This window comes from Lathyrus oleraceus, chromosome 5 (assembly GCF_024323335.1).
Source record: "Lathyrus oleraceus cultivar Zhongwan6 chromosome 5, CAAS_Psat_ZW6_1.0, whole genome shotgun sequence".
NCBI classification, from domain to species: Eukaryota; Viridiplantae; Streptophyta; class Magnoliopsida; order Fabales; family Fabaceae; genus Lathyrus; species Lathyrus oleraceus.
This window is the reverse complement of record NC_066583.1, coordinates 542,179,177-542,191,128: the sequence shown is the minus strand read 5'-3', so window position 1 is coordinate 542,191,128 and position 11,952 is coordinate 542,179,177. Positions and strand designations below refer to the sequence as shown.

Sequence of the window (11,952 nt, the reverse complement as noted above, 5' to 3'; positions counted from 1 at the left end):
GAATGACATCCCTCTTTCATTAAAGAATAGAAAGAGTTCTTCCAATAACCCATAAGTTAAAGGAATAAAGAACCGCAACAGTAAAAACTTATCCAAAAGGGGGAAAAAATATCATAGTAGCTTCTATAAATTTGTAAAGATGAACTATTATGAAGTCTATCAGATCAATTTGTTTCATAATTTAACATAGTATCATATCAAATAACTATTGAGTTCAATAGCAAAATTCTTGACCACAGTTAACTAACTAACAATTTTGTTGTACTTACCATAAACTCTTTCCTATTAACCATTTCTACTTTGATCTGCCAGAATACCAGAAATTCAATTCCTATTGCAAAAAAAAGATGTTCACTGCTAAGATATATCAAAGTCTTGATAAAATCTATTGCTCCCACCATTTCAGGACATCTGCAAGATAGTGCATTTTTTCATTAGGGGAAAATATAGTAAGATACTCACAATTATATATAACGTGTAAACATTTCACATCACACAAGCAATAATAAATATTAAACAATCAGAGTAGAACTATGATTTACAACAGCATGGGAGGGAATTGCTGACAAGAAATTGCAAAATTGCAAATCTATGTGGAAATCAGAGTAAATTGTGTTGCACACCAAGTGATCAAAATCAACAAGGTGATCTATAGACAATGTGCCTGCTGCCCAGTTTAGGAATCCGTATAAGCCTTCGTCTTCTGATTCTAAATTTCCTTTTTAACTTCTCTAAGCTGCAGATGGAATTTACTTGTAAAGGCAAGAAGTTTGTTTTAAGAGGAGCTAAAACTCCATTAAGTACTATTATTCATCTATCAAGCTTATTAATAATGAATCTCTCTCTCTCTCATGTTGTGCAACACAGTGCTCAATTGTACTTTCTCTATTTGAACCCGCTCACCAAATCACCTCCGGCTGATCCATATCAGTTTCTGAATACCTGAAACTATTGATGAATTAGTTATCCAATTTTTTTATATCTTTGGGTAACCTAAAGGGCTGCCTCCTCCAAGGCCGGGCTTTGATCATTGGCTCATTGCATTACTTTAAAAGACGGCACTGTTGATACCGGAACACTTGACAATGACTGTTAAGTAGACCGTACTTCGTACTTATGAACCATTTTACTCTTGCCTTTCACTTACAAATTATATAGGCACACTCAGCTTTGATTGATGAAGTGTAAAAAATGCTAAAACATAGTAACTGACTAGAGAGTACTTGAATTTCAACCATAGAGCCGTCCTAAAAAGTTAAATATCAGCTTCAAGCAACGATTCCACTTAATTTACAAAGTTCAGAGGTTCAACTTTTACTTATACTAAACTCAAACTGTTGAGCATATTCGGATACCCAAAAATTGAATAGCAATTAATGTTTTTCATTCTCTCCATAATTATCTACACATCTGGGCAATTCTCCCAAATTGTGTTTGTATAATCCAATAGACAGGTAAAATAAATCAAAAAAGTACACACAGTTGCAATAAAACAAATCATGTAATCAACCCAAATTGTAAAACGAACTAAACAAAAGTTACATAGATTAAAAGTACAAAGTCGTAATGATTGATTATATTCATAAGAAGTTGTGAAAAACCTGAAATTCAAGCAACGGTGACAGCTTGTTTGGAGGGCTGAAGACCCTTGTTTGTTCTATTTTGATCAGAATCGCCAAGAAAATCTTCCATGTTGTAGATAACAGTGATGTAGAGGGAGCAACTAGGGCAGCCAGCAATCTCCTCGCCAAGCTTGAGATCTTCCTTTGTGATCTGGAACAGATCCCCACATGGACAAGGATACGTGTATGACTGCAACTCCTCGTTCCACTCCATGTCTTCGATTTCTACATCATCGTACGACATAGCTTTCTTCTGATGGACGGTGAGGAAGGAACAATACCAAGAAACGGCGAGCTTGAATTACAGTTGCCGCCGGAAGCTGCCGGAAGCTTTGCTAGGTTAAAGAAAAAGAAGGAATAATAACAACTCAAATTTTGCAAACTCGTGTTACTAAATCTATGATAGGTTTAGGTTTATAAAGGGTGTCCTCCTATTTTTCACCGGAGTTTTTTTTATAAGAGAACTTCCAATTATTTTATACTAATTTAATTTAAGTTAAAAAATATATATTTTTCTTCTTGTTAATATTTAAATTATAAAGTTATCCTTGTGGTGGTGGGTATAGATATATATATATATATATATATATATATATGACATATGACAAAATACCGATCCTATTTAGTGGGGTAACACTTGCTTGCTGCTTGTTCAAGAAGTTGTGATATCTTCCTTATTCCAAGTATCTTCCTTATTTCAGGTTTATTTGATGTTTTGGCACATAATGAATTTGTTTTTCATGGGTAATTAATTTACTACCGTGGTTTTGAAGGTTCTTTGAATTTAGTTAGTGGAGATCCTGGTGTTGGGAAGAGTACACTGTTGTTGCAGGTATGCATTATTTTTTCAAAAATCTGAGGATCAATCTTCTTTAAATGGACTTTTGAACTGTCTTTAATGCTTGGTTTATCTGCGATGTTGAATTGGAAGATGGCAGCATTGATAGCAGAAGGATGCAATGGCAGTGGCGGCGAGGCCTGTCCAGTTGTATATGTCTATGGTGAAGAGGTTTGCTTTTAATAAGTCTCATGTCATTACATTCCTATTAAAAATTTAAAGTTTTAAATGTGGACTCTTGAGTTTGACAACCTTGACTGTTGTCCTTTACTTCTTTGTCTATTTATCTTATCTTTCTAAATCTTGTATTTTGCATTGTGAATAGAGATAGTCATTTATTTCATGTGATTCTTTTAAGACTATGGCACTCTGACTTAGTGATTATTTCTGTTTCATCATTTGCAGAGCCTTCAGCAAATTGGTCACAGAGCAAATCGCCTAGGGATTAAATCTGATATTTATTTGTATTCAAGTACTGATATTGAGGTATTTTCTAGGATTCTGTTAATTTGGTTTGCTGTGGCATTTTTTCTTGCTTTTTTACTCATTTAAACTCATTTTTATCATAAAGTTATTATCTTGCAGTATAAAGGAACTTGCTCCCATATAATGCTGTTCTGTAATTGACCAGCATGGAGCATGATGTAAAGAAGTCTCAATAATTGTTTTTTATTGCCCATTTTACATGGTGTCAGGACATATTAAGGATAGCTCAGTCTCTCCCCATTCGAGCTCTGGTTGTTGATTCAATACAAACTGTTTATTTGAAAGGAATAGTAGGAAGTGCTGGAGGGATTATGCAGGTTCTGAATCTACCATATTCAATTACTCTCAAGACTTTTGAATTTATCTTGTATTTTTTTTTGCTGTAATGGGGCTATGGACATCCAATGGGATTGTTTTAACATGATATGTCATATGATATGGTTTTGAGGGATTTCTTTTAATTAATTTCTAACTTTCCTTACCATACTGACTTCTATATCGCTACAGTGTTGCAGTTTGGACAACCCCCCTATTGTCCCGTAATACACTATTTAGTACAAAATATTGTCAAAAAGCCGCTATAGCACTATTGCATAGCGGAATTTTAACAATTCGCTATTTCCCGCTATCTGCAATTGACAACAATGGGACGGACTGATGATATAGTAATTTTTTGTTGCTTAAACTATGTAATTGATTAATTGGTTTATTTAGTTGCCTAGATGGATGGCTTACTTTCTCTATTAGCATCTGTTTGTTTTAATCTGCACCTCAATCAAAAGCATCAAAATGCACCAATATACCTTTTAGTTTCTCATTGAAGTCAAATGCTGGTTATTGGTACATGACTTTGTATAGGTGCGTGACAGGTGAAAGAATGTACTTCAGCTTTGATGCGATTTGCTAAAACGACTAACATCCCAGTACTTTTGGTGAGCAATAGCCTCTATCAATCTTATGATTGTATCTATTTACATAGTGTCTTGTTTTGCATCATATCAACTTTTTTTAAAGACAATAATGGACATTTCCATCTTGACCCACCAAAGATTTAATCCCCTCACTCCACAAAATCAATTCAAATGTGCTAGTATGGTAGAAATTGAAATGTTTATCTGAGTCTAAAAGAGCCAGGTCATTGATTGGTGTTGCTTGCCTGTACTTCATTTATAATTTTTCCGTGGGAATGTATCTCAATATGGCTTTAATGTTTGTTAGCATTCTTGATAATCTTTTAATTTTTTTTCTCTTTTTTTTCATGTTTCAGATTGGGCATGTAACAAAATCTGGAGAGATAGCCGGGCCTCGTGTTCTGGAGCATATTGTTGATGTTGTCTTGTACTTGGAAGTTGGTACCTTGTTCCATTCATCTTTCTTTGAGTAGTCAGTACAGATGATTTGTGCCTATGAGGCTATTATTATAGTTTTATCATGAAAATTTGATAAGGGCCACTCAGTTTCAGTTTAGATGAGTTACAACAAATTTTTGCTATATCGCATTATAATATGGGAGAAATATCCATGGTGATGTTTAAAGAAAACTATTGTAATCTTTTTTAACAATGCCTTTTTAAATTCTGTCTTTGCAATTTAGATGTCAACTTCCTCAAACAGTGATGAAATAATATTAGAAGACATAACAAAAAAGTCACAATCATAATGAGTTGAAAGGTGGTGACATGTAGTGGAACCTCCTCAATGATTTTTTTAAACTAATTGATATTTGTTTTTATGATATTGCATTTAAACTAAAATCTGACAGCTTTGTTTATAAGACATTGTATTTTATGTGTATGTTACTTATAGCTTGATTATTAGATGTCATTACAATTTTCTCCTTTCTAATTGCTTATAATTAATCATAGGGTGAGAGGTTCACTTCATATCGAATGCTCCGCGCTGTGAAAAACCGGTTTGGATCCACTGATGAGGTATATGCCAGGACTAGTTTCCATTCAATTAAGGAACAGTTACTGATAATTACTACTCTATTTGTATCAAGATTTGTGAAAAATTGTCTTTCCGTAATACTCTCGATATCGTGTACAGCGTGTAATAGCAAGAACTTGTTGCTCTTTTCTTATAGTATATGTATATTAGTATTTTGTGTGATGCTTAATAATTTTGAGAATGTGGATATATCAACTTCAATTTGAAATAACATTTATTTTAAAGGATTTTACATGTTAAACTTTTCCGGCCTCTCTCAAAAAGAGAAAAAAGAAACTACAAAAACAATTACTCTTTGTGTTATTATGACAATTTGTTAACAGTATCTGGGCTTCGATTTCTTTTCTTTAATCAGGATTATATGAGAAATTTGATGTTTGATCTGTCTTGTCTTTGATTTTTGTGAACAGCTTGGAGTTTTTGAGATGTCAGAATCAGGATTTCAGGCTGTTTCCAATGCCACTGAAATGTTTCTCACTGAACAAGACCCTGATTCAGATGTTTTAGTTGGGTTAGCTTTTACCGTAATAATGGATGGTTCAAGAACTTTCATAATTGAAGTTCAGGTAATTTTTGAATTATCATTGTATAAAAAACAATGGTGATGATTTTTGGCACAATGGTTTGAGTTGTTGTCATGTGACAGTGTCAAGGGTGCGGGTCATGGATTCAGCCTCTTGCAAACTCAATGCAAGGCTACTTATACTAGACCCACAATGGCTTTGACTCTTCCTTGAAGCTTTCCTGGCGGGAGTTTAATAGCATTAAGGGGCCTATTATTTATGTTATAATAAAACTGTCTTATTTTAAATAGTTAATAGGCAAAATCTTTAGAATTGATCATTCTTTTTTTGTTCTATTATTTTAAAATCATCTATTAAGAAAGTTTAAGTTTTTATCATCTCAAGCATCTTTGCGATTTACGGTGTTGATGTGTAGTTGTATAAAAAGCAATAAGAGGTCAAGTTCTCTAGGGGTTTTGTTCTTTATTGGACAATTTTCTCATGAGTCAGTGTCAGAACTGATCTGTACTAGAGCTTGGCTTCTGTATATGGTGGTGAGGCCTTTGAAGAATCCTTATTGCGAATTTGTGATTATGTAACTATTTCTGCATATAATACTGTTTCTTCTCTGAGGTCCTTTGCAGGCACTATGCCTTTCTCGATCCCCGGTGGGAGGATCAACTTCAAAAGTAGTTAATGGAGTTGACATAAATAGAGCTAACATGATCAAATGTGTAAGTTATTGTTGTTAATTATTAATCTTTTATTGCTTGGACAGTTGTACTCTATGGTTAATATTTTTTCGTTTATCTTAATGAGAAAATTAACTTAACGAATACTTGAGCTGGATGCTGATTTTCTTCTTTAAAGTATAAGCTGCTGCATTGGAACTTGTTCTGCTGTGCATTGATTATTACCCTGTTTCTTATTCTGCAGGTTCTTATAAAGCAAGCAGGTCTTCATATCCCAGTAAGTGTAAATTAATTAATAAATTTGATTTATTCTGTTGGAAATTCTGCCTTCATTGTGCTCCTAGCCGCCTAATTACGGCATTTGGATTACCTTCATTGCGGCCTCCAATACCTTCATTGTGTTGGGTGTGAAGGTGTGAATTTAGTCCCACAATACCTAGAGATATGACATATGTAGTGTTTATAAAACTTGGGCAGCCCTCATTTTACAAACTAGTTTTGTAAATGTCTGGAGTTAGGCTCAACTCAAATTCTATGATATCCTTACAAGTTCATTGTTCCTCTCGATGTATTTTTTCAGAGTGGTTTCACATGTTTCACTCGAATATATTCACATGTTTGCACTATAACACACAATAATACAAAGTCTGCACCAGCAACATTCAATTCAACATTCAATTAAAAAAAAAGATATTCTCCAAACTTTTTGTCTTCCAAAGTAGTTATCTGCCATTTTCATGTCTCTTTAATTCTTAAATATATATTCGTTTGATATTTGTATTCTTGTTCTTATATTCTATCTCCTTATGTTTTCTGTGTACAATAGTCTGTGCATTTTAATGTTGTTAGTGGATTGACATTGACTGAGACTGCTGGAGATCTTGCAATAGAAGCTGCAATTTGCAGCAGGTTGGTATTCTAATTTGTTTGAAATGGCTAATATATTATGTGAATTGAGGGGGTTATTGTTCATCTTTTAAACTCCTTGTCTGGAAAATAAGTTAACTAGGACTGTTGCATGTGCGCCTTTTTTTCCAATATAACATTCTATATCTTTGTTTCATTTAGTTGTGTGTTTTCTTGGTTCCAGTTTCTTGGAGTACCCTATTCCAAAGGGCATTGCTTTCATTGGTGAAATTGGTCTTAGTGGAGAGCTTCGCACGGTGAGCTTGTTCTTTCTGATGTTAGATGTTCCTACTTAAAGACAAGTTTCATGTCCTCAATTTATAGCTGTATGCCTGATATTTATATTACAAGGTTTAATGATGTGATAGTGTGATACGACAAGTCAAGCATTTTACTGATTCATCCTCACTTTGCATCAGAGATTGTGATATAACTGTGGACCCAATTACTGCTAAAGGCAAAACCTGGTTCCGAAAATGCTGTACAAATCTACTTTGGCATGCGAAAAACTAATTAAGAGGAAATAACTACTGTGAAGTATACGTAGGATCTGTTTAAACTGAGGAATTTTAGATGTAGCGAGTTTCGTGTTTTTTTTTTGTTCCTTTCAATTTTCAGTTTATAACTCTCATGGCCAAGGGGGTTTCTTTGGCTGAGAGCATTGCCCTTACAGTTCTTCACTATGTGCTAGTATTTTATCCGTAAAGCACTCTCATCTTATTAAATAGGAATTTATTCCTTTTAGTATTAGGCTGACTGAGCTTGTTGAAACTGTGCAACCTAGAGAAAATTCCAAGACACCGTCTTGGATGCTTTATATTTCTATAGATATGGTTGTTTAGTTGCCGTGCTTTTAGAATCATTCTTTGTTTCAAGCCAAATTGTAACACTTTTGTTTATTTATTTATTGTATCGAGCATTAACCTGGTTGTTTGATTCTTTAATGATGCAGGTTCCTAGAATCGACAAAAGAGTACACGCATTGGCAAAGTTGGGTTACAAAACCTGTGTAGTACCAAAGCAAGCAGTAAAAGCTTTAGGAACTGAAGGTCTGGAAAATATTAAAATAGTAGGATGCAAGAATCTGAAGGAGTTTATTAATGTAGTATTCAGTAGATAAATACAATTAAAACAAGCTGCTAAAATTGTGCAGATCTCTTTGTTTTGTAAGATGTACAATTTGACACTTTCAGAAGTTTGTAAATATAGATATACTATAGTTTTGTTTGTCTTGTGTCAATTATGTAATTTGTTGTTACAAGCATTAAATTTGCTGAAGTAACTCGCCAATTTTAAAGGCATTATTATAATTTATAACTGTGACTTAACACACTTTCTTCTACTTCTGATGTGTTCTGTTCATTATGCTTTTGCTTCTTCTGTGATATGTAGAGGATTCACAAAACTGGGCTGATGGGTGGAGGACAGTAACCTTGCCCACATCCTGTCTGTTATCATAACCCTCTTCTGCCCCTCATTTATAAGCTGCACATACAAAATAACATTTTCACTTATGGTAAACTAATGATATAACACTGATACAATGTCCTATACAAAGCAAAAACAAAGCATAGTGCAGAAAAAAGGTGTCAAATATGTTGTTTGTTCGGTCGAAGTAAAGGGAGTATCTGCTATTTCGTCAAACTCACTGGTAGTCTTAACAGACACAATGTGGTGGCATGTGAAAAGCTACAATTTGAAGCTTAAGCTTAGCTGTTTGATTGCATGTGTTTCACTGTGATTACTAAAACTATGCGGATGTGATATCAAAGAGTCACAGTAACTTACATGAAATGGAATGTAACAGTTTCGGCCATTAACTGGGCCAACTGTGAAGCCTGTGTATCCAGCCATTGCGCCATGAACGGCACTTTGAGCAAGTAAGGTGCAAAACACATTATCAGACGCATTACTTGGAATAGCACGAATCATGTAAGTAGGATCTGCAACACAATTTTTACTCACTGCATTTTGTTCTTTGATTTATTAATAATACAAATACAGTTCCAAATAAAGAACTCACCAATGTACTTCAAATTTATAGCCATTTTTTTACTTCTTGCAAAGTGATCCTACAGTAGACACACATTTTAGTGTAATTTAATATTAACTAAAGGAAAACACACTGACCATAATAACAGTAAGGGAAAACTTTGAGATTCCTTACCTTAATTTTCAGAGATAACCAAAGACCAACATCATGAAACAAGTCATCTGAAGCAGCATCTGGCCTATTCTTATTAGATTTGTCACTAGGAAGAATTAGCTCCTGACCTGCACCTTCCGCTATTACTATAACAGTATCTGGGCTTAGGTTTTTTGCCCATTCATCTTTCAAGAGAACAAGGTAATCTACTTATTTAATCTCTACCTATTTTTTCATGTATAATTTTCAAAATAATTTTCTATCATTAGTTCATTGTACCCCGTCTTTTCATCTTCTAAAAAAAGGGAGTTTTATTATACTTCTTTCTTTCTTTTTTTTTTTTTTAAACTTTGAAGAAAACCTTTCACATTGCATATAAATTTTATTAGCTATTTCATATTTAAGTTTTTCAATACTCATACCTCACTTCAACAATTTCAATGTCGAACCAATCAATGTCATTCTTTCTCTATGGAACCAATGCCTCCCATCCTACTCCTCGTTTTTCCGCTCCTCCATCATAACTTACAATCATAACATCTATTATTTGCTTAGTTAAAAATAAAATATATGAATATAATGTTTGTATCTTATTTTGTTTTGGTGAAAAAGAAGAAAATTAATGTGATGAAATTTTATAATTAAATTAAGAGCGAATTGTACGGATGTTATGTGATAATAAATTTTTGTATCTTTAAAATAAGCTAAAAATATATATTTTTTAAAAAAATATTATTCATGGATATCTGCAAATATATGCGGGTACTTCTGCATACAAAATGGAGTTACAACTCTCAAATAATTTAACAATCTGACTTAATCAAGAATATAGGTTAACATTTATCTATTGCATAAATATTTAATAACATAATCATTAGGCTAGTGGCAAGCCTTGTACCACATGAAGGAGGTCTTGGGTTCAATCCCTATTGGTAACATATTTTAATTCATCAAATAATTTTGTGAAAAATTCCAACTTCTACAAAACAGAAAGTTCAATCGATTGGTTCCTCAAAATTTTCACTTCTTCACAACAGAAACAACACATTAATCCATCACAACATCACATCCATTCACATGGCAACATAAAAGATCACAAACAACAACAACATGTTGAGTAGAAAGTGGTGATGCTGATGATGAAGATGACATGATGATGGTGGTGGTGGTTTCCTTCATCTTCTTCCTCTTTCTCTGCTCTTCCCTTTTCTTTCTCTTCTTTCTGATATCTCTATCTCTCCTACCTACTCTTTCTACTTCTTCTTATCCTTTTTTTCTTCTTTTTAATACCCACCACACAAAATACATATATAATATATATAATATCAAGTAGTAATAGAAATATCCCAATTGATATTTTATCTTCCAACACCAATTGACCAATTATTAATGTTATAAAAAATATCCTCTCTTGTATTTATTAATATTGATTTGTCTCTTTTATTAATAATTAATCTCTTCAGAGTTCACTAGTTACTCTATTGGTCCTAACTGATAACACTTAGAACGCATATGAGCTCAAATTGTTACAATTGATAATAGATAGAGTACATAGGAACTCAATTGGTCTCAACTGACAACTAATTAAGCATTTAAGGGAATATGGGATATTACATTCCCCCCTTAAATTGAAATTCGCCCCCGAATTGCCTTCACTCAACAAATAAACTCTTCTTGTATCAACGTCTTAGACCAACACCTGACTTCCCTTCCTTACACTAAGTTACACAACACATAATTACGACATCTTATCTTGACTTAGTTAATCAATACTCATTAATCCTTCATAAGAAAACTTATTGATTCCTTAACCACACACAATATTGACTACTTGTTAGATGCCCAAAAGTGCTTATTAGAGCTATCATATGTGGGCATCTAACACTCTTTTTCCTTGCTAAAACTGTCAAAACCACATTTGTTTCACATGGAATGCATTACATTGATAAACAAGCTTGGTGCCTTTGATTTGTGTGTTATTGTGCAGGAAAGACATGAACTAATTGAAAATGAAGACACAAAGAAATTGGCAAAGGAACCAAAGAATACAAGCATTTCATCTGCCTGCTCGCTAGGCGAGTCTGTGGCGAAGCTTTGGTTCGCTAGGCGAGCTCAAGGCGAAAAGCTCCAGTAAATTAGCAAATTAATTCGCTAGGCGAGCTCAAGGCGAATGTGGTAGCGAGTTCATTCTGTTTTGGTGAAAAACGCAGCCAGCACTCACTCGCTAGGCGAAGCTCTAGCGAGTCCCCAGCGAGCATTCCAGTAGCAAAACCTCTCAACCTCGCTGGGGCGAAGGTTGAAGCGTGTCCTTCGCTAGGCGAAGGTATGTTCGCTAGGCGAACATCACAGTTCAGCAGGCCCTGTTTTCTCTGGGCGCAGGGGCCTTTTGTGCCCATTTTAGACCCTCGCTAGGCGAGCCATTCTGCTCGCCTAGCGAACGTGACAGACCAGCTGAGGTCTATAAGTAGCAGGTGCCACTTTTGAGCACCATACCTCATTTTTACCAACTTTTTCCACTTTTGTACTTTCTTCTAGATATTTTTGCAGCATTGTTCTTGGGATCTTTATGCCCTAGTTTTGATTTTCTCTTCATCTTAGAACCATCTTCTACAAAAAGAAGGTGGATTCCCATCCAACTTCGATTATTCGACTTGGATGTTGATCAACCTTCTTTCCTTACTTGCCGACCAAGCTACCATGAAAATGAGTAGCTAAGTCATCCATTTGTCAAGGTTAGATGTAGGTGATTACTAGCTTTGTGTGTAAATGTAAGGATCCTCATATGTAAACTCTTTAACGGTAAATATAT

The 11,952-nt window shown here is 34.2% G+C and overlaps 3 protein-coding genes across 5 annotated transcripts; 1 reads left to right on the top strand and 2 right to left on the bottom strand.

Annotated features, from left to right (window-relative positions):
• Positions 1-99: 99 nt before the first annotated feature.
• LOC127086241 (diphthamide biosynthesis protein 3) lies at positions 100-2,155 on the bottom strand. Its single transcript, XM_051026953.1, has 2 exons — positions 1,602-2,155; positions 100-411 (listed from the first exon to the last, which is right to left on the bottom strand). Exon 1 carries the CDS (start codon positions 1,864-1,866, stop codon positions 1,609-1,611), a length of 258 nt encoding a protein of 85 aa, XP_050882910.1. The 5' UTR covers positions 1,867-2,155; the 3' UTR covers positions 100-411; positions 1,602-1,608.
• Positions 2,156-2,211: 56 nt separating this feature from the next.
• Positions 2,212-8,224, top strand: LOC127086239 (uncharacterized). Of its 3 annotated transcripts, none has more exons than XM_051026950.1 (14): positions 2,212-2,305; positions 2,396-2,454; positions 2,554-2,631; positions 2,866-2,946; positions 3,156-3,263; positions 3,816-3,878; positions 4,214-4,294; positions 4,812-4,877; positions 5,307-5,462; positions 6,044-6,133; positions 6,336-6,368; positions 6,918-7,000; positions 7,182-7,254; positions 7,950-8,224. In XM_051026950.1, exons 3-14 carry the CDS (start codon positions 2,554-2,556, stop codon positions 8,115-8,117), a joined length of 1,080 nt encoding a protein of 359 aa, XP_050882907.1. In that variant the 5' UTR covers positions 2,212-2,305; positions 2,396-2,454; the 3' UTR covers positions 8,118-8,224. The 3 variants fall into 3 exon arrangements, with proteins under 3 accessions (XP_050882907.1, XP_050882908.1, XP_050882909.1); XM_051026951.1 differs by having other exon boundaries at positions 2,231-2,323; XM_051026952.1 differs by lacking the exons at positions 2,212-2,305; positions 2,396-2,454; positions 2,554-2,631 and having other exon boundaries at positions 3,046-3,263.
• Positions 8,073-9,353, bottom strand: LOC127086242 (ATP-dependent 6-phosphofructokinase 7; the record flags this gene model as incomplete). Its single annotated transcript, XM_051026955.1, has 4 exons — positions 8,073-8,482; positions 8,786-8,940; positions 9,021-9,069; positions 9,165-9,353. Coding segments are annotated over 4 exons (516 nt in total), but the record flags the coding sequence as incomplete, so codon positions are not given.
• Positions 9,354-11,952: the final 2,599 nt, after the last annotated feature.

What these genes read in the sequence shown, in the direction of transcription:
- LOC127086239 (XM_051026950.1), top strand. Translation starts at nt 2,554, where the DNA reads ATGGCAGCATTGATAGCAGAAGGATGCAATGGCAGTGGCGGCGAGGCC. An exon ending in CTTTCATAATTGAAGTTCAG is followed by an intron (nt 5,463 to 6,043) that starts GTAATTTTTGAA and finishes GGTCCTTTGCAG; the next exon opens with GCACTATGCCTTTCTCGATC. An exon ending in TTAGTGGAGAGCTTCGCACG is followed by an intron (nt 7,255 to 7,949) that starts GTGAGCTTGTTC and finishes TTAATGATGCAG; the next exon opens with GTTCCTAGAATCGACAAAAG.
- LOC127086241 (XM_051026953.1), bottom strand. Translation starts at nt 1,866, where the DNA reads ATGTCGTACGATGATGTAGAAATCGAAGACATGGAGTGGAACGAGGAG.